This window comes from Ixodes scapularis, unplaced genomic scaffold (assembly GCF_016920785.2).
Source record: "Ixodes scapularis isolate PalLabHiFi unplaced genomic scaffold, ASM1692078v2 PGA_scaffold11__112_contigs__length_91849675, whole genome shotgun sequence".
Classification (NCBI taxonomy): domain Eukaryota; kingdom Metazoa; phylum Arthropoda; class Arachnida; order Ixodida; family Ixodidae; genus Ixodes; species Ixodes scapularis.
This window is the reverse complement of record NW_024609837.1, coordinates 34,088,490-34,112,147: the sequence shown is the minus strand read 5'-3', so window position 1 is coordinate 34,112,147 and position 23,658 is coordinate 34,088,490. Positions and strand designations below refer to the sequence as shown.

Genomic DNA, 23,658 nt, shown 5'->3' with positions numbered 1-23,658 from the left:
GCGATCCAGCAACTGTCATAGAGATCAGTAGTAATTACTGAGCCAGTGGGCACCCAATGGTCGCACAGATCCAACAGTGTTGTCGTTCTGCTCAGCCAGACATTCCGCGGAGAGCGGACTGCGTCCAGGGAGCTTCAGAGAAGGCAGGCTGCCGCCTATCTCGCTTCTTTATCCACCCAGCGCCGTAAAAAGCTACTCCCATGGATTTCGGTGCAGAGATTGCAGTCTTCTATCTCGCCAAGTTCCCCCCTACCCCCCACCTCTTCCTCTCTGTTTTTCTTGTATTATTCTTTCATATCTTCTGTTGCATATTTTATTAGAAGGCACACTCTTTGTATACACAGGTAGTGGCTTACCTCAGGAGGTACAAGCCAAAACCCAAAGGAGGCAACAAATCACAAATTTGAAGTGCTGGTGCCTCAAAGGCTTTGAGTGAAATCGGTTGTTCGTATCTGGACGAGACCAATCAAAACTCAGCAACATAAAAACTAATTAGTGTAGGAAAAAAAATAATAGTCTGACCAATATTTCACAAGTTTCGCGGCCTCTTACCACTCGCTAATCGTACATTGCACTTGTAAGCGCGTAGGGTCGGTACTTGGGACATTACCACTTAAAAACAAAAAGCATACTTTAGTGACTATAAAGCGTTAAAGCATGGATCCAAAGATAAAGGGGACACCAGCGTTCAGACTACCAAAAGCTACGCGATACAGACACAGGTACGGCGGAATGCCTAACCACGATGCTGTAATCAGCTGAAACGACCGAAGCGCGACGCAGAGGGGGTACGTCGACCGAGCGTTTGAAGCGCTTCATATGCCTCAGATGCTGGACGAAATGACAGCCGAAGGGCCTTGACTTCCAACAGCTGTAGTGCGCCGTAGATAGAAAGAACGCGGGTTGTTGACGAACCCCTGAACGGGTGACGACGATGTGTCCTTGCCCGTAAAAAGCGTACCGTACACTACCCCGCCCCGCTCGCCGCCTCGTACTACAGACACCACGATGCCGCGACAGCCACCACAGAAACAAGTCCGGTGCTCGCGTCAGCTTCGTCGCACGGTGCACACCACGGCTCGAAGATCGATAGAGTGCGTCTGAAAGCGACTGTTTGGTCGCTTACCTCCGCAGAGCTGCCGTTTTCAGTGGCCGCGTCCGCCATGCCATCCGCAACCACCAGCTTTCCCGAAGTCGCTCTGTTTTTCTGAGGAGTCCCGGCGCCCGACTGAGATCGCAGACCTAGGAGCGCTGTGTTGCCCTTTAACGGGGCTCGGGTCCGGGTTCAGACGGCCAAGCGCATCACCACATTACGCTCGGGGATAATCCTAGCACCTCCTTCGGCTTGTGAGCACAAATTTCCGTGTAGCCATGACGTATTTCCGAAATGAGTGCTCTGCCCACGAGATACAGCAGCAACGTTGCCCAGCAGGCAACAACAGCAGCAGCTGCTGGGAACGCCTCTCCGTTGTAGGTGTCGCGGAGACTGTAGACACCGATTTCAGGCGCCGTGCAATCGATCAGGGCGGCTAATCGAGGCTGGAAAACATTGCACGACCTATAATTACGAGTCAAGCAAGGTTTCAGGGTTCTCTCTATATATCATAATTGTTTTTATGTATAACGCGCTGAGCAGCGTGCTCCGTAGAACCCGATAACGAAACTAGTGAACGCTAGTTTCGTTATGTAATTCTTATAATAACAACGTGCTCGAAACTAAAAAAAACCCGTAAAAACAAGTATTTAAAACAAATAAATTAATTAAAAGACTACGTATAGCATGAGCTGTACTCTTCAGTTCGGCCAACGTTGAGTTCTGCGCTTCTCGATTGCAAACCATAGACACCATAGACACCATAGAGTTGTAAACGACATCGTTAACATCATCATCATCATCATCATCATCGTTATTATAATGGCGTCGGGAACGCTGAGTCCGTTCGTCTACTGGGCGCAAAATGATAGCAAAATTTTCCTCAGGGTGGACCTCAGAAACGTCAAGGCAAGTTGCACGAAAATATAGACTTATCTTTCATCGTGCTGATTTTGTTTACGTCCTGTTTAAGCGAGTAGTTGTGCTAACAATCTACCGCATTGGTAACGCCGGTGTGTATCTCAAGATTGCGATCGTAGTATGGCTGGTATGGCCCGATAGTGTGGTGTCGGCAATCTCTGCGGTATCTTTCATCAAGAAATCCTTGGGACAGGGGACTCAGCCTAACTATTCCGCAGGTTAACGTTAAATGTAGTGCGTCGATGCACTTGCGAGTTTAACTGGAATAGACGCCCGTAATCTGATGGCAAACGCAACTCTTGGTGCAGACCTGAACGTAACCTTATAAAAAAAACACCAATTCTACAAATTTTTTTTTCTTTTTTAATATTTTTAGGAACTTGAGCTGTCTCGTCTCCGTATTGAATTGTTGGACACACGTAACCTAAGGGAATTCTTGGGCACTGCGAACGCTCCGATTGCGGTCAATCGAACGTAGGTAAAACTTTTCTCCGGCAATCAATTCGTCCTGTGTGAAACGACCAAAAACGAGAATAAAAACAGTTACATAAAAAATACTTCCTAGTGAAAGGAAAAATATGCGACTTTTTTTACGTGGTTAACTTCCACCAGTTCGTCTGCGTTCTTCCTTTTTGTATGCTTGTTACTTTCAAGATTTTCTTCCACGGATACACTCAAAGGAGTTAACATTTTGAATGTGTATTAGTAAACAGAATATAAAAAAAAAAAGCCAATGCACTTTGTTTTTATATATATATATATAATATCTTATATTCTTGTCATACATTGCGAGGCATTTTATAGTTGCAGTTATAGGGCCTCCCCCAGCTCGAAGTGTGACCACAACCAAGGCACCAATCCACTGCTCAAGAAAATTGGTTATCTGTAAGAAAGGCCATAGAAATCGATTGCGAGTGTCAATAAATCCCTGGCTGCATTACCAAAATGTCAGCTTCCCTGAAATCGGCTCTGTGCAAGTTCGCTGGAAGCATGTGCTCCTGGGTGGCACTCAGTTGGTTAAACGACGTTTTAGCAAACGCCACCTTTTCATCAAAAGACACTTTAGCGAATGGTCGGCCACCGCGAAGCGTCGTTTTCAGGTGGGCCACGTGGGTTAATATTTTTGTAATGAGCCGCCGCAGACTGCCTCCGCGAAGCGGCATCAACGCAGCGTGGGGGGTGGGCTAATGCGCGCCCCCGTTATTCGCTGAAACATTGGTTCGCTCAAATGGCACTGTTTGCGATAACGTCATTTGCTCATGTGATCGTTGTTCCTGCCCCAGGTGCCGAGCATTGAGGCAACGACCCACAACCTGTCCTTCTGCGCGTATGGAGTCGGTGCCAGAGGGGAAGAGAAGTACAGCTTCACGCTAGACTTCTACGCCCCGGTGGAGCCAGATGTAAGCGGCAACACTTCCACACATTTCAAATACTTGTCATAAGCAGCCTATTCATGATTCGAGGAATTTTCTACAGGCCAAGTACAATTGCCAAAGATAATAGCGGCAGCCATCTAGCTTTACAGTATGTTCAACCAAGGTTTGGTGGCTCCAAACAAAAAAATATTAGACATTTTTCGCTCCAATCCATTTATCTCGGAAGCTCTGTGCAGCATTGTGGAAGGCACGACCATGTGTGCTCAGATTTTCACAGTTGGCTTTGCTCAATGCGTGCTTTTTGTGCCATGTAGTCTAAATAAACTTCTCCTTTTTGTTTTGCTGTCTGATACAATACAGTCTGCCCACAAGCTCCACTGAAACGAAAGACGGAGCAGGCTGTGATGGCATTTTAAATGCAAAGACAAAGCATGCAGCTTAAGTTGGCTAACGACGATTATCGCAGTCAAACCGATGCAAGTTTATATTCTAGAACCTCTGTATGTTCACACACATATGGAGGTTCATGCACATACGGAGCGCACAAAAACGCGGACACTAAAGAGACAAGCACAACTGATGAGCACTCACTGTTTTTAATTATGAATCCGTAGCAACTGACTTAGTTCTCAACACTTCCATATATTCATTGGGACTTCAAGTCACACCGCAAAACAGGCAAAGTTGGATATTGGAACTATTGTTGAACTGTTTTCTTTTTATGCATTTAATTTCATTTCGAGAGCGTGTTTTTGTACCTTCTCAATGCTAAATATCACGCTAAATATGCCAGAAATACTCAGGTCCATCAACAAACGTTCGTTGGATATCGCGACTATTGTTGAGTTGGATTCTTTTTATTGCAAGCAATTTCGTTTCGAGAGCATGTTTTCCTACCTTCCCAATACTAAATATTGCATGGCTCAGAACTACTCTGCTCTACCATAAAACGTTGGTTAGTGGGAACACTGAAGCGCTCTGAAAAGACTCCGCAGGGGCGCTCGACGTTGCTTGAACGGTGCCTCAAACAGAATCTGTCGAACGCAGGACTGTGAGTACCGAGTGAGCGATCGCCAGGTGGACGTGCACGTGCGCAAGGCCACGGCAGACTACTGGCCCCGCGTGCTGGCCGAGGCCGCTCGCAAACCCGCCTGGCTCAAGATCGACTTCGACAAGCTGCAGACGGAAGACGACGACGACGACTCGGAAGAGGACAACAGTCTCCGCAACTTCTACGTAAGACGGCGAGCGGCATTACGGTAACCGGAACGCTTCCCCAACCGGTGTGTCCGCCGCGTCATCGCGAGTGGTCCCTCGATTTTCACCAGGCTGCGTTGCAAATGCGTCGTGCCATCGCTGGCCGTGATCCCGGCAGCGGCAGACGCCTGGTCGCACTGCGGCAATTTAGCGAGCGCCTCGATGGCGCGAGAGAAACGTTGAGAGACGACCCTAGCAGGCATACGGCGAACGACGGCGTGGCCCAATGTTTTTGTGGTACTGGTAGTGGCTCGGGGCATTGGGTTTGTCACTACTCCGAGAGTGGGCGGCCATGGGACGTGGACACACCAGTCGGAGACACAGTCCAGGCATTGTGGCAGGGCGCGGGACGCCCCCTCGGCTCACGGGACGCGTGGCGCGCAGGAGGAGAAGCTGGGCGCAGTGGACAGGCCGCCGTCGTCGTGGCGGGCGAGGCGGCGTTTGCAGCGGAGGACGGAGGAGTTCCGCAGGGTCTACCTCTTCCTCTACAACTTGTTCCAGTTCGTCGGCTTTCTCTACATCTTCCTCGTCATGCTCATCCGCTACAGCCGCGACGGAGACCGTGAGTGCCCGCCAGCATTTTGATGTAGCAACTCGTGCTATACCCTGTTCGCGATACAAAATACATAGGTGTGGACGCCGTGCATGTTGCGGCTGCCAGATAAAGTCCTCCCATCGCCTCGGTTGCAAGCGGCGCCACCAGGTGGCTCCTTGATATGTGACTAATGGCAGACTGTTGCGGACCCGGTTTCCCCTGCTTCTCTATGGGAGACACGCTTGTTTTTAAAGTTGTTTTCTGGGTGTGCCTTGTCATGTAGAACTTGGCACTTGCTCTACGCATGTTGCTTAGACACTGACCCTAGCTTCGTGCCTCAAGGGCAGCAATAGCAGTTTCATGAGTGCCTCGAAGCTGAGAGATCTCTGGCGCAAAGTTCAAGTCAGTGTCCATTAAGGTCAGAGCAGACGCTCCGAGCAGAACGAGCGCGCACCCTGGTGCCATAAAAATAACACCTTTCTTTTTTTTTCTTCAGTTACGTTTTTTGACGGCAGAGACGCTGTCAGCCGAGGCTGCTCAGGCGTGCACCAATAGGACTATCTGCCCGATCGCCTCGCAGCATTCACCTTGCTGCATCTCCTCACCTACACCTACTACGATCTTACACCAGGCACGTAGCCAGAAAAGGGAAGGGGTCCGCGCCCCGCTCCCCCCGGAATCTTCCATTTTGCTGGGACCTCCTCTCCCCCCTCCCCCTCGTACAGCATTTTGTCATGGGCGGCCCCCCCCCCCTGAAACAAAATCCTGGCTACGTGCCTATCTTACACCATGACTTTGTTCCAGATTAAAGATAGCAGGTCACACCCCTCCCACAGAGCTTTTTGCTTACTATAATTGGTGGTTTTCTTCTCTCCTCCTCCCCAGCATTTTCTATGCTATAGTGGAAAGTGTGGTGGGCTTTGCAGAAGCGTGTCCCGCCCGTCTTAATTTGCAAAAGACTGCGGCAGTAGAGGGCCTCGTAGTGCCGTCTTCATTCTTTCGAGTGTGTCGGCCATATTTGTACCAGTTAAAGACACTCATTATGAGGTCATCCTGGCCATGTTTTACAGCCATAAATTGAAGGTAGGCTAATATAGTTTGCTGTCTTTAATCGACTTGACTTTAGCATTTTCGCTTCGTTACAACAACTCAATGCACAGGACATATAGAGATACTTCCAAACAAATGCACACGAGGGAGGCACAGTGGTCATGCGGTGACACACCGCACCTTGGAGCACGTGAAGCAAAAGATTACTTTGCAGAACTCGGGGTGGTTCAGTCTCTACTCCTGCCCGTTTTGATCCGGGTAAGCACCATACCGGTACAAAGTCCTGCGTCGCTAAACTGCGTAATATGCGTTGAAGACCCCAGGCTAGCAGCGGTACTGTACTGGCTTAATTTCTCATCTACGGCGGACAAACCAGACGCTTGCTGGTGGCCGATTGATGTCCTGCCGTCTAAGCATGCACAAAACACAATTACTTTTACGCATGCAATGTTATACCAGGTAAGTCGCATGGCAGCGAGTGGAAGTTCGGAAGTGTGGTCCTCGATAATGTACTGTTACCGTATAGCTACAAGCGTTAATCAATAATGCAACATATTTTTTCTTTTTTTGCTTTCTTTTTCATGTCAGAGCCTCTTTACATAAGGGCCGCACAGACTCGGTTTGCTGTTTGTGCCACCTCAAATACAAGCGTAAGCACTCTAAATCTGAAGTTGCCGGTGGAGCAGGTAGTGTTACGTTTGTGCTGCATGTGGGCGAGGACGGTGTTTGGCATTGGTTTTAGCATGTCTGGGTGATACGAGGCTACGGTAGGCTTGTTGAGGGTTAAGAGAGCAACAGGACAGTGCACCCCTACAAAAGGTCACACTGGGTATTGGTGGTGGTGCGGGGTGCTTGCTAATCTGGTATTCAGTAACAGTGAGAAGAGGCTGAACATGGTGATTCCAAGCAGTACACAGTTGTTCCAGTGAGATTAGCTGTGTCAACCTTGTGTTGATAGTTCTACATCACTGTGAAGGTCCTGAATATGTGTCAGATTTGTTTGTAAACTTCAGCAAAATGTTGCCACCTGATTCAGACATTTCAAACTACTCTATGCTCCATTCGCCGCTAAGCTGGCAGTACAATGGGGGCTATGTGCCTGCTCGACCAATCAACCACCTCCTTTTCATCACCTGGCCCCGTTTTGTGGAAAAAGAGACGCATGTTTGGTTTGGGAATACAGAGCTTCCGTCTCAATGTCAGCTTAAAGACCGACGACCAGTTCGCGCCTTCCACTTTTCTCCCGCTTCCTCCTCTCCCCCCTCCTACCCTGTCCACTGTTGCCTGTTGCCTCCTCCCCCAGGGTGAGGAGGATCTTCTCAGAATCTCGTGTCTGGTCGTTGGCCTTTAAGGGGTTTAGCCGTCCCACTGTCAGCTTAGTTTTCGACACGAACATTGGGCCGAGATTGGTTCTGTCTGTGATACCTAATCATGGTCTCCCCGTGTGGCAGGCTCCATGGAGGGCACCTGGGAGGCTGTGGGCAAGGCCATGCGCCTGGTGATCCTCCTGCAAGGCCTGGAGATACTGCACCCCCTGCTGGGATACACTGGGGGCAGCGCACTGCACCCTTTCGTGCTGGTGAGGCACCGGTACTCTCACCACCGAGGTCTCACTCACCGGAACGAAAAGCGCTTTGGTTACCGCGGTCACCCGAGGGAAAAGCCATGGAATGGGTTCCTATTGTGACTAGAACTACTCTTTGGCAGGGCCACTAAATGAGCTACGCCTTGGAGTAGCCACACTTCAGCCATCTCGGTGCCTAAAATCATTGCTGCCGCTTATCTGAAGCTTTATTTGAAATTGCAGAAAGCGCTTTTCCGTCCCGCCGAAATATAAAACAGTCCGGGGCAGTGCCAAACAGTATCGCCGAGCTTCCCTACGCCATATCTAAAGCTGGAGAGGTCGAATTTTTTTAATTGTGCCGATCGCCAATTGCACCTGCTGTGCACCAGGCATTACAATGATGGCGCCCACAATAGCATCGGGGAACATTATGCCCTAAGTTTTGCTTATAGTAATCGGTAGCTCTAGACTTCACTGTGTGCTTGGTATTGCAGAATGTAAATCTGGAAAAGGGGTGTCTACGACTGCAATGCAGCCATTGCAAGAAAGGAGATGCAAGGAGAGACCAACCGCGACCATAGTCGCCGAGAGGACGAGTAGGGCAAGGTGTCTCTTTTGGATGCCCAACCTCCGGCACACGCTCGTTGGTTTCTGTCGCATTTTGGCTGCATGTGCCCATCGAAACTCATGAGACGAGTCGCGTGTTATTTAACGTTAAAAGCTTGCACTGAAGGCGGGGCAACTAAAACTTGCCCTGCTGGTCTCATCCTTTCGGCAACTAGGGACAGAAACGAGTCCACCTAAGTGTACCGCGTTCGGCCTGGTCATAGCTCGACGAGTTCGCATATTCTGTTCTTTCCTCTTTGCAGGTGGGTGGTCGCATGCTCATGGTGTTCGTCATGATTGACGCGGAGCCGCGCATGCACACCAAGCCTGCGGTGTTCGCCCTGTTCGGCACCTATGCCCTGGTGGAGCTCTTCAGGTGGGCCGTGGTCCCATCTCGGAGAGGGGGCGGAGCCTCACCCCGTTTTCCGCCCGTAGGTACCCCTACTACATGCTGCGGACGTACAACAAGAGCATCGGCTTCATCACCTGGCTACGCTACACCGTCTGGATTCCCCTGCTCCCCCTAGGATTTCTCTGCGAGGGTGAGAGCGCGAAGACGGCCATTGCTCGCCCGCATAAACATTGGGCGTAGGACGAAATTGAACTGCGTTTATACTGTGGCAACCAAGGAGACGCCAGAAAGAAATTTAAATGCATTCTAATCCCACGAATGAAGCCTAGAGGCCCGAATGTGCAGTGTGTTTTGAGCGCCTTCCCCGGTGGGGCAACAAAGATTTTGTGGCAACAAGGATACATGTATACCAGTCATAACCCTGCTAACCGAAGCCGCTCCGTTAGCACAGGAGACAGTACCGGAGTACCTAGCAAGAGGTCATTAAATTGATTCTCGTGGGGGGACACAGTCTACTGTAGAGACAACTGGCCGTGTTATCACATTTCGGATACAACACTTCATGACGCTCTAGGCTTGGAACAACCTTAAAGGCCGATGTACTGTCTTGGTTTTCTGCAGGGAAGATAATCTTAGCGCTCCCCTCTCCTAAGCTGCAAGGGGAGCCAAGTTGGGGCAAGGTGAAAATTGGAGAGGGTACACAGTAGACTCTCATTAATTCAAACTCTAGGAAGCCACGAATTTTGTTTGAATTATCAGAAATTTATCTAAATTTGATGCAAGATAAAATTATGATTTGCCATATGAATGGCCACACATACTACAAAGCACATATTTGATGATTTCCTCTACATACCGTAAAATACTGGGCAAGCGCCCACTCAAAATGTAGAGATAATTGCGAAAAAATGGGGGATGGGCGCTTGTCTGGTCATCAATTTTATATACTATTGATGTACTGTGCATATTTTCTCCAATCTTTCAAATTTGGGACTGGGTGCTTAGTGTGGAACGGGCGGATGCGCGGTATTGTCACGGGTGGTGACCAAAATAAAAGGAAATAAACGGGAAGAAATAAACGTTTAATGTGGCGAACTTGTGCCAAAAAAATAAGGGAGAACAAAGATAATAACAGAGCGTCGCGGGCGTCGAAGTCGGCGTAGCAGCACAGTCGAACGCTGGAGCGAAACTGACTCCGGCTTGCCTGCGGAGCCGCTTTTGTACACACGTTGGCTTCTGGAGCATTCGACGTAGAAGGTTCGACGCGTAGAAAATTCTGACCTCGAATCAGCTAGACGGTTCTCGATTTTACCAGAACATCACATTACAGTGTTAACAAAAATGCATAGCCGTGGCCAGGAATCGAACCCTGGCCCTTCGCGTGGGAGGCAAGCGCGATAACCGTTAGGCTACGGCCGCGCTGCCTACTTGGCGCGCGGCATTACTCCCCCCTTAAAAAGTGCATCGCCCCGATGCATTTCAAAACAAAACAAAGCACATAAAAAGAACGGTAAACTAAAGAGTCACTTGAAACACATAAGATTCACAGTCCTATCGAGCGTAGTACGGCTTCAGGCGCACGACGTGGACGACTTCAGGTCGTGGTGGGCGGCGTGATGATGTTCTTGTTCTGTCGGGCATCACCTCGTAGTTCAGCTCGCCGAGGCGACGAAGTACCTTGTATGGTCCAAAGTACCGTTTCAGCAGTTTCTCACTGAGGCCGCGGCGACGGATGGGCGTCCACACCCACACCCTGTCTCCGGGCTGGAAGTGAACGTCCCTGCGACGAAGGTTGTAGCGGCCCGCGTCGACGCGTTGCTGGTCTTGAATCATGAGTCGGGCGAGCTGGCGGACTTCTTCGGCACGTTGAGCAACCGCCTGGGCGTCGTCGCTCTCATTGTCAGATGGCTCATGGGGCAGCATTGCGTCCAGCATGGTCGTTACCTTCCGACCATGTACCAGCTGGAAAGGGGTGAATCCAGTGGTCTCCTGAACCGCCGTATTGTAGGCAAACGTGACGTAAGGCAACACCTCGTCCCACGTCTTGTGCTCTACGTCGACGTACATAGAGATCATATCGGCGATTGTCTTGTTGAGTCGCTCGGTCAGCCCGTTGGTCTGCGGGTGGTATGCAGTGGTTCGACGATGGCCGGTGCCACTGAGACGTAGGATCTCTTGCGTCAGCTGGGCCATGAACGAAGATCCGCGATCTGTAATCAGAACTTCGGGTGCGCCGTGCCGGAGGACGATGGACTCGATGAAAAACTTGGTGACTTCCACAGCAGTCCCTGAAGGAAGAGCTTTCGTTTCGGCGTACCGCGTGAGATAATCTGTAGCGACGATGATCCAGCGGTTCCCCGACGTCGAAGGCGGAAAAGGACCAAGTAGATCCATTCCGATCTGCTGGAAGGGTGTAGTTGGAGGAGAAATGGGCTGCAGAAGTCCGGCCGGCCTCGTCGGTGGTTTCTTGCGTCGCTGGCACTCGTGGCATGATCGTGTGTATAGGTGGACGGTCTTGGGGAGCTTCGGCCAGTAATACTTTTCACGAATACGGGCCAGTGTCCGGCTGTAACCAAGGTGTCCGGATGTCGGGTCGTCGTGGCAGGCTTGGAAGATCTCCTCTCGAAGGTCACTCGGGATTACCAGCAACCACGGTGTGTTGTTGTCGCCGAAGTTCTCTTTTTAGAGTACACCTTGTCGGATGGCGAAGGTCGGCAGTACTCGTGAGAAGACACGTGGCACGGTACTCCTGCCCCCTTCCAGGTGCTCGATTAATGCGCGAAGCTCAGGATCGTCCCGTTGACGTCGTGCCATATCGTCGGTGTTCACTGCTCCTAGGAAGCACTCGTCGTCATTGTCGTCGCTGCAGCCGGAAGGGGTTTCGACGGGGGCTCTGGACAGGCAGTCGGCGTCGCTGTGCTTGCGGCCTGACTTATAGACCACTGTCATGTTGAACTCTTGTAGTCGAAGACTCCATCGAGCAAGGCGTCCTGACGGGTCCTTCAGGTTCGCAAGCCAGCAGAGCGAGTGGTGGTCCGTGACTACACGGAACGGGCTCCCGTACAAGTACGGACGAAACTTTGTTATTGCCCAGACGACCGCAAGGCATTCTTTCTCAGTCGTGGAGTAATTTTTTTCCGCCTTGGACAATGTCCGACTTGCGTAGGCGATGACTTGCTCGATGCCTTCTTGCACTTGGACTAGTACTGCGCCCAGTCCCGCGTTACTTGCGTCCGTGTGAATTTCTGTTTCCGCATCCTGGTCGAAATGTCCAAGCACAGGAGGAGTCTGGAGTCGTCGTTTCAGTTCGTCGAATGCCTGCTGTTGCTCCTCGGCCCATTCGAACTTCTCGGCGTCCTTCGTGAGATTCGTAAGTGGTGCGGAAATCTTTGCGAAATCCCGAACGAAGCGTCGATAATAGGCACAAAGTCCAAGGAATCTTCGCACGGCCTTCTTATCTGTCGGCGCTGGAAATGCCGCGACGGCGCGAGTCTTCTCGGGGTCTGGGCGGACGCCTTCGTTACTAACCACGTGGCCAAGGAACTTCAGTTCGTCATAGGCGAACCGGCACTTTGACGGCTTGAGTGTGAGTCCGGCGGTCTGAATGGCTTGAAGAACAGCTCGGAGTCGTCTCAAGTGCTCGTCGAAGTCAGCTGAAAATACTACGACGTCGTCAAGGTAGACGAGACAACTCTGCCACTTCAGTCCTGCCAGTACGGTGTCCATGACACGCTGGAAAGTTGCTGGCGCCGTGCATAGTCCGAAGGGCATCACCTTGAACTCGTACAGCCCATCCGGCGTGACGAAAGCTGTCTTCTCTCGGTCCCGTTCGTCCACTTCGATCTGCCAGTAGCCGCTCTTCAGGTCCATCGATGAGAAGTATCGAGAGTGGCGCAGCCGGTCTAACGTGTCGTCGATGCGGGGAAGTGGGTAGACGTCTTTCTTCGTCACCGCGTTCAGCTGCCGGTAGTCCACGCAGAACCTAAGCGTTCCGTCCTTCTTCTTAACCAGCACGACTGGAGAGGCCCATGGACTGCTTGAAGCTTGGATGATGTCGTCATTCAGCATCTCTTGAACTTGCTGATGGATCACCTCCCTTTCCTTAGCGGAGACTCTGTACGGCGATCGATGCACAGGGCGCGCGTCGTCCTCGGTAACGATGCGGTGCTTGGCAACCGCGGTCTGGCGCACCTTCGACGACGTCGCAAAGCAGTCGCGGTATTCGGCGAGGAGGTTAACCAGCTGACGCCGTTTAGGGTCCGGAAGCTTAGGGTCAATGTCGAGCTGCGCTGGCGACGTACTGTCTTGCTGGGGCGGCGAGGATTCGTCAGTAATCGCGGTGATTTCGGCGGGGTTTCGGAGTTTCTCGACGTGGCCCACGGCTGCACCTTTCGTGAGGTGTTGCGTTTCGTTTCGGAAGTTCGTCACGAGGGCCACAGTCCGCCCATCCTGAAGTTCAGCTACTCCCCTTGCGACGCCTATGCCTCTTCCCAGGAGCAATTGGAGGCTTCCCTCGAGAAGAACTTCGCCAGAGGAAGCTTCATCGATCCCGACAAGTACGAAAACACTCGACCGCGGTGGTAGGTTTACGTGGTTTGCGAGGACTCGGACCGTGGGTGACGTCGCTTGGGGTTCCTCCGCTGGTGGAGCAGGTTTTCGTAGCGTCAGCCGGTTTGTTCCGAGGTCGATGACGGCGCCATACTCGCAGAGAAAGTCCATTCCGAGGATAACGTCCCTCGAACAGTCATGCAGAACGACGAACTTGACAGGGCACGTTTCACCGTGGATCTCGACGCGAGCAGTGCATCTCCCGACTGGTGTGATGAGATGTCCTCCGGCGGTTCGTATTTGGGGTCCTTCCCACGGCGTCATGACTTTTCGAAGGCGGCGGGAGAGCCTCCCACTCAGGACTGAGTAGTCTGCTCCGGTGTCCACGAGTGCCGATGCGTCGTGGCCGTCGATGACGACGTTTAGGTTGTTGGACACCGTTGCAGGGGCGTCGTAGCGATGCGTGACGTCGGGAGAGTGGGAGCGCTCCGGCGTTCTTGGAGGCTCTTTACTCGGGTCGTCTTCGGCAACGGCACCTCCAGGCGTTGCCGCACTTAGTTTTCCCGACGGGATAGGGGGGACAGGCTGTCACGGCGCGACCGACGGAAAGGCGACGCGGAACGTCGGGGGGATGGAGAACGGGAACCTCGTGGTGCGGTGGGCGCTGGTGACGGAGGGCGACGGAGGTATTCTTCGATGTCCCTTGGTCGTTCTCCAAAACGAGGTCGATGGTCGTTTGGAGCGAATCCTCGCAGGCCGAGCTGGCGGTAGGGGCACCTCCGGTAAACGTGGTCAGCCTCCCCGCAGTGGAAGCACACCGGGCGTCCGTCATCCGTGCGCCACACGTCGGTCTTTCGAAGTCCACGCTGCTCTTGGCGCGGCGCGTACTGCGGCGAAGAGACTTCTCGTTGGGGTGCAGCTGGGTACTGCCGAGCAATAGGAGGCTGCGGACGACGAACAACGGCGGCATAGGTCACAGCTGGTGGTTTCGGTGCGGCGTCGGCGAGAACGTCTGGCTGGAGCGCTTGCTGGACCTCTTCTCGAACAATCTCGGCGATCGAGAGTGAAGCTGGGTGTTCGGCGGAAGGTATCAGCTTCTTCAGTTCTTCACGGACGATGTCCCGGACTATTTCTCGGATCCCCGGAATATTTGTGCTGAAGGCGCAGCTTGACGGCGTGGGTGCAGCGACGGCAGGAGCTCGGTGGAAGTGAGCGGCTCGTGCTTGCAGGGCCCGTTCAATGTTGGTCGCCTCTGCTACAAACGTTTCGACGGTGGTCGGCGGGTTGCGGACGAGGCCTCCGAAAATGTCATCTCGTACGCCTCGCATCAGGATCCGCAACTTCTTTTCGTCGGTGGCTTGAGGGTCGGCGCGAGTGACCAGGCGCAGGACATCCTCGACGAAACTGGTGATGGTCTCGTTTGCGCCCTGGGTTCTCATTCGAAGAAGGTCCTCGGCCCTCTCCCGTCGATACTGGTTTGTGAAAGTTCGCCTCAACTCATTCTTGCAGGCGGTCCACGAGATCAATGATGTCTCCCGATTCTCGGACCAGTGCCTGGCCGTTCCTTCGAGCGCGAAGTAAAGGTTCTGCAGGCGCTGGTCGTCCGTCCATCGGTTGTGCTGTGCCACCCGCTCGTACTGTTGAAGCCAGTCCTCGACGTCTTCGTGGGCGTCCCCGTGGAATGGCGTCGGAGTCCGGGGTGCGACTGGCAGGTAGATGAAGGCAGGAGCGGCCGGGGTCTGTGACTGCTGGCCGTCCATCGTCGGCTTCGTCGGCTGCTTGGTCCTGGGTGGCAGAAGTCCGTATTCCGGGTGCAGACCTTGGGTACGGCGACTGGTCCGAGTTTCAGGTTCCGCGTCGAGTGGTGTTCTCACCGGGCTCGGAATCGGGCTTGCACTGCGGGCCCTGGGAGGGGAACGCTGCACGGGCATGCGCTACCCCGCACCTCCACCAAGATGTCACGGGTGGTGACCAAAATAAAAGGAAATAAACGGGAAGAAATAAACGTTTAATGTGGCGAACTTGTGCCAAAAAAATAAGGGAGAACAAAGATAATAACAGAGCGTCGCGGGCGTCGAAGTCGGCGTAGCAGCACAGTCGAACGCTGGAACGAAACTGACTCCGGCTTGCCTGCGGAGCCGCTTTTGTACACACGTTGGCCTCTGGAGCATTCGACGTAGAAGGTTCGACGCGTAGAAAATTCTGACCTCGAATCAGCTAGACGGTTCTCGATTTTACCAGAACATCACATTACAGTGTTAACAAAAATGCATAGCCGTGGCCAGGAATCGAACCCTGGCCCTTCGCGTGGGAGGCAAGCGCGATAACCGTTAGGCTACGGCCGCGCTGCCTACTTGGCGCGCGGCAGTATTCTACTGATCATAAGCAGGTATGCCATACAAGAAACATTTGTGAAATGTGTGACGCAAGTTTATTTATCCCTTGAAAATGTTTATTGTGGGCTGATCCCTTGAAAATGTTGTTTATTGTGGGCTGTTAAGGCCCGTTCACACTCTTGCGGCCTCTTAAAACTGGGTTCCTTAAAACCTCTTACGAGAGGACACAGTGGCACCATCTATTGGGTAGCAGTGTAAGCTTGGCGGTCCGGCATATTTTCTATTTCTCTCGCGCATTATCCTTTCTTTCTTGGCTCGAAAAACTTTTGTCAAGGTTATAAACGAGCCTTTCTTATAGGTATTACGCGCATTTGACCTCAGTAAATCCCGCAAATCGTTCTTGTGAAATGCAGTTCCAGGGTCACCACATAGATGGTGCCAGAATACCAGTGTGTTCCTTCGTCCTAAGAAATTTTAAAAAGTTTAACAGATCTCGTCTCTCTCGGTCGTACTCGGTTGCAAGAGTGTGAATGGGCCTTTAGGCAGCACATGATAGCTCAAAACAAAATTAAGTTTGTTCATTGGGCCAAGAAGTTGTCTAATGTGAACTAGGGGACCCATCATCGATGAAAACGGCCACCGCTCGGCAGTTTTCATAGCAACTTTGACCTATGCCATGGTGCCACGTCACAGCGTCCGCGCAAGTTGCTATGGAAATTTCCGCGTGGTGCCCGTTTTCATAGCTCATGGTGCCCTGCTTGAGCCCCGTTGAGTGCGCTTCTCACCGAACACCGGTGCACTGCAGAAAAGAAACACCCGCGAAAGCAAGCTCCACGGGTGTTGCCTTCCTGCAGTGCACCGGTGCTCGGAAAGAAGCGCAATCAACGGGGCCGCGAAAACAAAAAGTATGAATTACACGCAAATGCCGCTCGAATTAAGCGGCTTATGAATAGTACATTAAAAACATTGTGGGACAACCAAAATTTTGAAATTTGTTTGAATTGACCAGAAGTATGGCATATCCGAGTTTGAATTATCGCGATCCTACTGTAGCAAAGGAGGAGGTAAGCAAAAGTGAAACACTCAAATTATACGTCGCCCTTTAAAACAGATTTCTTGTTAGGAACAGACACCATTCCGAAGGCGATTGCTGTTTAACTATCGACGGCCAATGCTTCGTCCAACCGTTGCTGTTGGTGCTTTTGTTTTATGCAGGCACCATCATCCTGCGCAACATCCCGTACTTTGAAGAGACCGGGAGGTTCAGCGTGGCCCTGCCAAACGCCTTCAACTTCTCCTTCCACCTGCCATCCTTCCTGCGCCTCTACCTGCTCATAGGAATCTTCCCAAGTAAGCCGAAACCCGTTTGTCCCTTGCCCGACACACAATCCACTCGTAACGAGGCTGCAGTTGGTGCACTGTCGGAGCAAAAACACTCGAGGACGAGGTGGCTCGAGTCCGGAGTTTAGAACACCGCACATACCTGAAAATGGTTTGAGAAGTGCCGGTATCCCAAGAAAAAAAAGAACTCCCTCAACAACGGCTGCTGTCGGTGCGACGCAGTGTGGCTCAGCTATGACGAGCTCCCAAGTCTCGCGAAACGTGTTTTTCGTGCCGGTAACTCGTTTCAAACGGATCGATGTCTCCACGTGATAGGCCCTGTTTACAATTTCACAGTTACCCTCTATAGAAATAATGTGTGTTATATCGGCTGCATTGTATTACCACCATGCACCGTTTTTTCTCGAAGAGAAATTTTGTATGCAGAGTGCAAGTTCGTCTGCTTCTTACACAGGGGTTGCGATGATGTCAGAATTCCGAGCTCTTATTGGCCGATTGAAAAAAATAGTGGGTAGAGCTCGAGGCATCTAGCATTGAGGTCTACCCACTATCCTTTCAGCCAAAGCCAATCACAGCTCGGCGTCGTTCTGACATTGCTGCAACTCCTGTACGAGAAGCAGACGACTTGCTCTCCCCATAGTGCACCGTCATGGCACTCTGCTGGTCGCTTCTGGATCAATCACCCCGGAAATTTAAAGCAGCGCTTCACCAATCATGGTTGAATCAGTAGTTAGCGATTCCCAAGAGCAAGGGTTTTCAAACTTGGTTTCTAGGAAGGGTACCCTAGAGAATTCTCGTGGATTCCCTGAATTTCCCAATTTCGTGGGCAGTCCCTCCTCCCAAATTGTGATCTTCCAGTTTAAGCACCTTTTTGGCAGACCTAAGCCACTCATTGATACATAACTATGAGCCGTACACTCCTTAGTACTATATTTATTCGCATAATGAATGCACTTCCCACAACAGGCATCAGTATTTCAACTTTTTTTTTCCAGTCGATTAATTTTAATGAACGCATTTTCAATTTTCGGCTCCGTGAGTCTCAAACTGCACCCAACTTAGCCAGCACACCAAGCCAATTTTCTTTTGCCACCAAGCGGCCAGGCCAAGCCAAGCCATTCCGCTCTTGTAATGGCTGCGAGTACGTAGTCGCAGAAGTAATCAACCGTGAAACCGAGTGGCGTGCACATTTAATGAAGCTGGGGTTGAGAATTGCCCAGCCCCGGACATGCTTCACCGATCGAATGCATTGATGTCAACAAACACGCCAACGTCTGTGGTCCGCTTTCGGACAATGAAATAGTGTAAGTGGTTAGGCCAAAGAACAGTCGCATCGCTCCACATGCTGAGTGAGCTTCGTAGGGCACTTTCGTTCGGCAAAAAGCAAGCCGAAAGCGCCCTGAAAAAGGTTAGCAATTTGTAGAGCATGGTTACTGTGGCACGCCCCCGACCAGCCGTGGGTGCGCCTCTGTCAGTGGAGACGTGCCACAGTACCCTGCTGTGCCATATTGGCACCTAAAATGACGTTTGTGCAAAGTGTGTACAGTAGCCAACCGTTTTTTCGGACTCCGATAATTCTGACTTGTTCAATATTTCGGACCTAAAGCAGGGGTGGAACTCATGAAATGTACTTGGGAGCAGCCACGGGAGCAGCTGAAACAGCTGTTTTGGAGCATGTTGGGAGCAGCTAAAACTACATTCTGGAGCAGGCTAGGAGCAGTTCAGATCAGTTTGCATTGCACTTCAGCTTGTGTCTTAGACAAGCACGGGAGCAATTTCAATTGTGCTTAGGAGCAGAGATGAACATCAGTGGTTAGGGACCCAGGCAGATGGGATAACAGTGTAATAGATGCGAAAACTTGAAACTTTGTGAGCCTTAATGAGAATCAAAAAGCAAGTACTCGTATGTTTCTGAAGATAGCGTCCTTGATATTTTCTGAGTGGCTTTCAGACGCTCAAGATGCAAACCAGCACTGCTTATCGCACAACCCGCACGTGATTGACATAGTAATTATATGTGCGAACCACGTGAAGAGTGTAAACAACGGACATGCAGTTGCACGGAGGAGCAGGGCAACAAATTTCAAGTTTATCCTATTGCGCAACTCGATATCGAAGCAGCAGGCTACGATTAACGAAGTTATTGTATTTGAAGCGATAAGCAGGAGCAAGGTTAAAGTACGCCGAGCAGATAAGTAGAGCTGCTGGCCGGCAAGGTAAGAGCTGCTGGCCGGCAAGGTTTCGGATCGGACCGCGTTTCAGTTCTATCGAATCACGATTTATCTTGCGAGAATGTGGTTCCAACTCCTAAGGATGAAGTACTAAAAGGAATCTTTTGCTCATTTGCTTTCGACTGGATGACGTCCTGATCCCGGGCCGCAGAGCCTCATGCAATCTGATGCTTAACGACTCGACCTCACCTCGGCCGACTTGCCCTACCGCTTATGGTTGAAGAATAACAATCCAGTCGCAGGTGGTGTAGCGCTTAGAATCCGAGTTTTTTTCGCGCGCTTCCGACTCGGGATAGACAGGGGGAATAAACATAACAAAGGATTACAAGGCCGACCAGGCTAATCGCCCTCATTGTTGCCAATCGAGTCGATAGAAACCGAAACTAAGACGAAATAAAAAGTTTTTGGCGCACGTTTTGCGATTTGGCGCATAATGGCGCGAGGTATTGGCTGTGGCGCAGTTTCTGCAACATGGCGCAGGATGGCGCAGACACATGCGTCTGGCGCAAAATGGCGCAAATGGCGCAGCCGTTCCACCCCTGTAAAGGAGGAATCGTGACTTGCCCCATAAAAATAGTGCATATTCACAATGTTTCCGACAGCTTGAAGTCCGAAAGTTTGATTATTCGGACAAAATTGTCACAAGCGATCAGCGTTCGGAAACACCACCGAGAAGCGGCCATTTTGCTATGTTGGCTGCAAATGGATTGGCTTGGTTTGGCAGCGCAACTTAAGTACTCCTGACTCCTACCATTAGGTGACGCTGTGCTAACCTTTTTTTTCCATTTAGCTGCACGTCATCATCATCATAATTTTGCTTTGTTTCCTTCTATCCCTTCGCGATTCCATCCCAGTTTTGCTGCTTTTGTGTCGCCAGTCGCCATTTTGCACTCGTGGATTTGTGCCTCTCATATTGTTCGGACAATGGTGGCTTGGACGTCATGGCCCCATCTGTTCTTCTGCCGCCGCGATGTGTCGTTAAAAGGACACTGACACCCCCCAAAATTTTTTTTTTAATTTTTTTGCCAGGCGCTTTATTATGGTGTCGGAGGACTCCCCAATTAATATTTTGCAACAGAGTAGCGTATTTTTTTAATAAAGCCAAAAGACGCAACTGCTCGAAACCGAAACCGAAACCCGACGGAGGTCGGAGGGGTGGAGAGAAGAGAGTGAGTGGCGGAAGCCACGTGACTACACGCGACCGTGTTTTTTTTTGTTTTTTTTTTCTCCTTCCCGTAGCAGACGACATGCGGCGTACCGGAACTGTTCACCGAGCGATTCTTTTGCAGTTATGTATGTTCCGCTCGTTGTTCTGTACTCCAAGATGAGTTGTTTCGTACATTGAGGAGTTGGAGATGAGTAGTGAGTGCCTGTGGTGAATTTTGATCAGCTCCGAAAAGAATACACCCAAGATGTTGCGTGAAGAGCTGGCTCACATGCCCTGCGTCCGAAACAGAAGTGGCATTGTGCGACAGAGTTTCCGAAAGATCAAAGGAATCGGGACCAATGGCTGGCTGCAATTCCTGTAAACCATTTACGGGCACCTCGGAAAGCGGACGCTACCTGATTTATATGCTCCTTGCATTTTGTGCAAAGTGATTACATTGAGTTCGCAGGTGTCAAAAAGGAAATCCCGTACCATTTAATTCAGCGACGTGTCGTCCAGAACATTTGTTTCTTCAGTGATAATTGTTTAAAAAGAAAAAGAGATGTAGACATCAAGATATTTAAAAAAAAAAAAAAAAGGTTTCACGGGGGATTGAACCCGGGCCTACCGCGTGTGAAGCGGACGTCTTTCCCACTGAGCTACTGGGGCATAGTGAAACTGGGGAGTCTCTTTCCTTAGTAATAACTCAGCCGATAAACTGTAAGTTGGAAAGTTTGCTGCCGATTTTCCTCTAGCAAAAGCACTCCCGGGTCGAAGTCGGGATGCCCCGCGCATTGGCGACATTCTCACGTTGTAAAGAAATCGTACGCGTGCATATTCAACTCGAAGTAAACACGTCGTGCTTGACGTTTGCGCGAGCGATGTCTTCAGCCACGAGAAGGGAGCGACGGCTCGGCGACGTCTTCGTGCAAATCGGCTTGGTGATCGGGCGTGTCGTACGGGATGAATACCAGTTCTTTTGATCAGTCCCACATTTCTTTTTTAAAGGCAGACAAAATTCCCCGGTACCGCGAACGACAGTTCTGAAATAGAGGTCCCACGCCCGTCGTCCGCTGCCATCGCCGTCCCTGCGAGTCCCACGATACGCGAAACGACGCACACACAGATGACACAGATTGCTTCCGGTTGTCTGTGGAACTTTTTTTTCAATCAACGTATTTGCAACTTTTTAGAAGCCACAAAAAATGGGTTTCATATTTTTTTCTATTTTTAATGTTGAGTGTGTGCCTTCAGTGACCTACGACTTTGATTAAATTTGGTGGTCGCATCGATACCTTAGAAAACGGCCCGTGACCGCGGAAAAGAGAGTGAGCGAGATTCGAACCGGCCAGCTCTTGATCGGCGGTTTTCGGGCGGAAAGAAACCGAATTTTGAGCCGCAAATTCTGTTCTGGGTAGTTGAGCTCTCATATGTCACGTACAACTAAAAACCTCGGCGAGCATAAATACCCTGTCAGTGTCCCTTTAAAGGGGCCCTGCAATCATATTTAAGCATCTACCTTTTTTGCGGTTTCCACGTCTCTTGGGGTTCGGGCAAGCCAGCGGGCACGGAGAGAGTAACTAAATATCAGTTCATCATATTTTAACCGGATGACGCGGAAACCTCCTACACCGACGGGGGCGACCTGCGGTACCAAAAGTGCGCGAAATGTGACGTTTTTGGTCCTGGGCTTACTACTGGTCAGAGCCGCTAAAAGCTTCTTTTTAGTCGAAATACGAAATATAAGTGGCACGAACCGTTTCAATTATTTATAAAAGTAGTTTTTGTTCAGTATTTTAGATCAGAAAAGAAACAAATGCAGTTTATAAAGTATGGAAACAAGAAATGATGCGTCGACACACCCACCACCAAGCGGTGGAAAGGGCAACGCATACTAGAAAAGAGTAGTGGGATCAGGCGCCGACACGGAAAGGTCCCGAATGTACGCGGCGGCGCTGCGGTCGTTTACAAACTGGAGGATCAGACCACCTCCGAGCGTTCCGAAGGCCTTCAGCGAGCAGCTTTGTCTTGCGGTTTGGCCGTTTCGCGGTATGGCAGCGCGAAGTGGCTCCTATTCTGAACTGATATTTACCCCGTGTTTGCTGTCGTTTGTGGCCAATGAAGTGTCATGCCGAATTAGTGTTTAATCGCGCAACAAATGCAATGAGAGCCGCTCTGGCTGCCCGCTGTATACAACCTATCCAGAACACGCTTTAGTGGCGCCCTCTCGTGCGGTCGACATGGAGTGCGGCAGCCGTGGGCGCTCGCTGTGCTCACTATCCCTCCTCTAGTTCACGGCCACTCAAGCAACCAAGGACGTCATGAAGGAGGTTATTTTTTGCTTGTTTCTGTCATTTTAATTTGCCTATAACTTTTAAAATAAAGCGAAATTCGAGAAAAGAAAAGTTTCATTAAGTTACTACGGCCAGTGCACTCAGGTTCGGTGCAAATTAAAAGCTAGTAAAAAAGTGCTTGCAGGGCCCCTTTAAGAAGCGCGGAAATTACTCAACCATAACGCTAGAAAAGAAGGCCGCGATTCTCAAGCTAACAGAAAGTTGCTGAACACAAACAGAGGCGTAACCTAAAACAACGCACGCAGGCGTAACCTGAAGCAAAGCACTATTTACGGCTTTTTTAAGCCCACTCGGAAGTAATAAAGGCAAGTTTTTCAATCTGCTGATTTTTCGGACTGCTCTATTATTCGGACGTTTTTTCGATCCCTGCGAAGTGCAAATAATCGGTCGGCGACTGTAAATGCAAAAATTTTATTCCGCATAATGAACGCACCCCCCAAATATGTGGCAATTTTTCGGGAAAAAAAGTGTGTTCATTATGCGAGTCAATACGGTATGTGCATTCCACTCTTGACAAGGTCCGTAAGCTTGTGCACTGCTTTGCAGCACCAATGCCGAAACAGGTTCCTCGACTGCCATTTGGGGCAGACAGAGGCTCTTCGAGATCAAAAAGTTCGAGACATCCCGCTCTAGAACTCGCCAACGGCTCTCCATCGACGGGCAACCTGAAAACAAGTGCTCTACAATAATACTCGACGCCCCTAACCTAAGCCTAAAAGCCCCCCTTTCCATTCCAGCCCTTGCCTTCATGATGTCGCACATGTACCGCCAACGCAAGAAGATGCTGGGGCCCAAGGACAAGGAGGACTAAAAGCCAGTCAAGCAGCAACCTCAGGGACAAGAAAAGCCATTCATCCAAGCGGCAGCTAGTCTTCTTAACCACATTCCGCGTGTTTTGTTTCGTTCGGTTTCATGTTCACCATTAAAGCCAAAGAAAACGCAAGCCA

At 50.7% G+C, this 23,658-nt stretch overlaps 2 protein-coding genes across 7 annotated transcripts in view; one reads left to right on the top strand and one right to left on the bottom strand.

Moving 5' to 3' along the window:
- The window catches only part of LOC8037558 (E3 ubiquitin-protein ligase NEDD4), a 37,895-nt gene extending 36,329 nt beyond the window's left edge, over positions 1-1,566 (bottom strand). The window contains exon 1 of one of the 5 annotated variants that reach the window (XM_040503574.2): positions 1,127-1,566. In XM_040503574.2, coding sequence (XP_040359508.1) covers positions 1,127-1,165 — 39 coding nt within the window. In that variant the 5' untranslated portion in view covers positions 1,166-1,566. The remainder of the gene's footprint in view (positions 1-1,126) is intronic. The other 4 variants (XM_029973112.4, XM_029973113.4, XM_042288882.1 and 1 more) reach the window with 4 other exon arrangements.
- Positions 1,567-1,876: 310 nt separating this feature from the next.
- Positions 1,877-23,654, top strand: LOC8037557 (very-long-chain (3R)-3-hydroxyacyl-CoA dehydratase). Of its 2 annotated transcripts, XM_029973223.4 has the most exons (9): positions 1,877-2,002; positions 3,298-3,414; positions 4,438-4,626; positions 5,032-5,209; positions 7,684-7,811; positions 8,666-8,778; positions 8,838-8,944; positions 16,854-16,988; positions 23,449-23,654. In XM_029973223.4, the coding sequence occupies exons 1-9, from the start codon at positions 1,916-1,918 to the stop codon at positions 23,520-23,522; spliced, it is 1,128 nt and encodes a 375-aa protein (XP_029829083.3). In that variant the 5' UTR covers positions 1,877-1,915; the 3' UTR covers positions 23,523-23,654. The 2 variants fall into 2 exon arrangements, with proteins under 2 accessions (XP_029829083.3, XP_029829082.3); XM_029973222.4 differs by lacking the exon at positions 23,449-23,654 and having other exon boundaries at positions 1,901-2,002; positions 16,854-17,129.
- Positions 23,655-23,658: the final 4 nt, after the last annotated feature.

What these genes read in the sequence shown, in the direction of transcription:
- LOC8037557 (XM_029973222.4), top strand. Translation starts at nt 1,916, where the DNA reads ATGGCGTCGGGAACGCTGAGTCCGTTCGTCTACTGGGCGCAAAATGAT. An exon ending in TGGACCTCAGAAACGTCAAG is followed by an intron (nt 2,003 to 3,297) that starts GCAAGTTGCACG and finishes TTCCTGCCCCAG; the next exon opens with GTGCCGAGCATTGAGGCAAC. An exon ending in ACAGTCTCCGCAACTTCTAC is followed by an intron (nt 4,627 to 5,031) that starts GTAAGACGGCGA and finishes CGTGGCGCGCAG; the next exon opens with GAGGAGAAGCTGGGCGCAGT.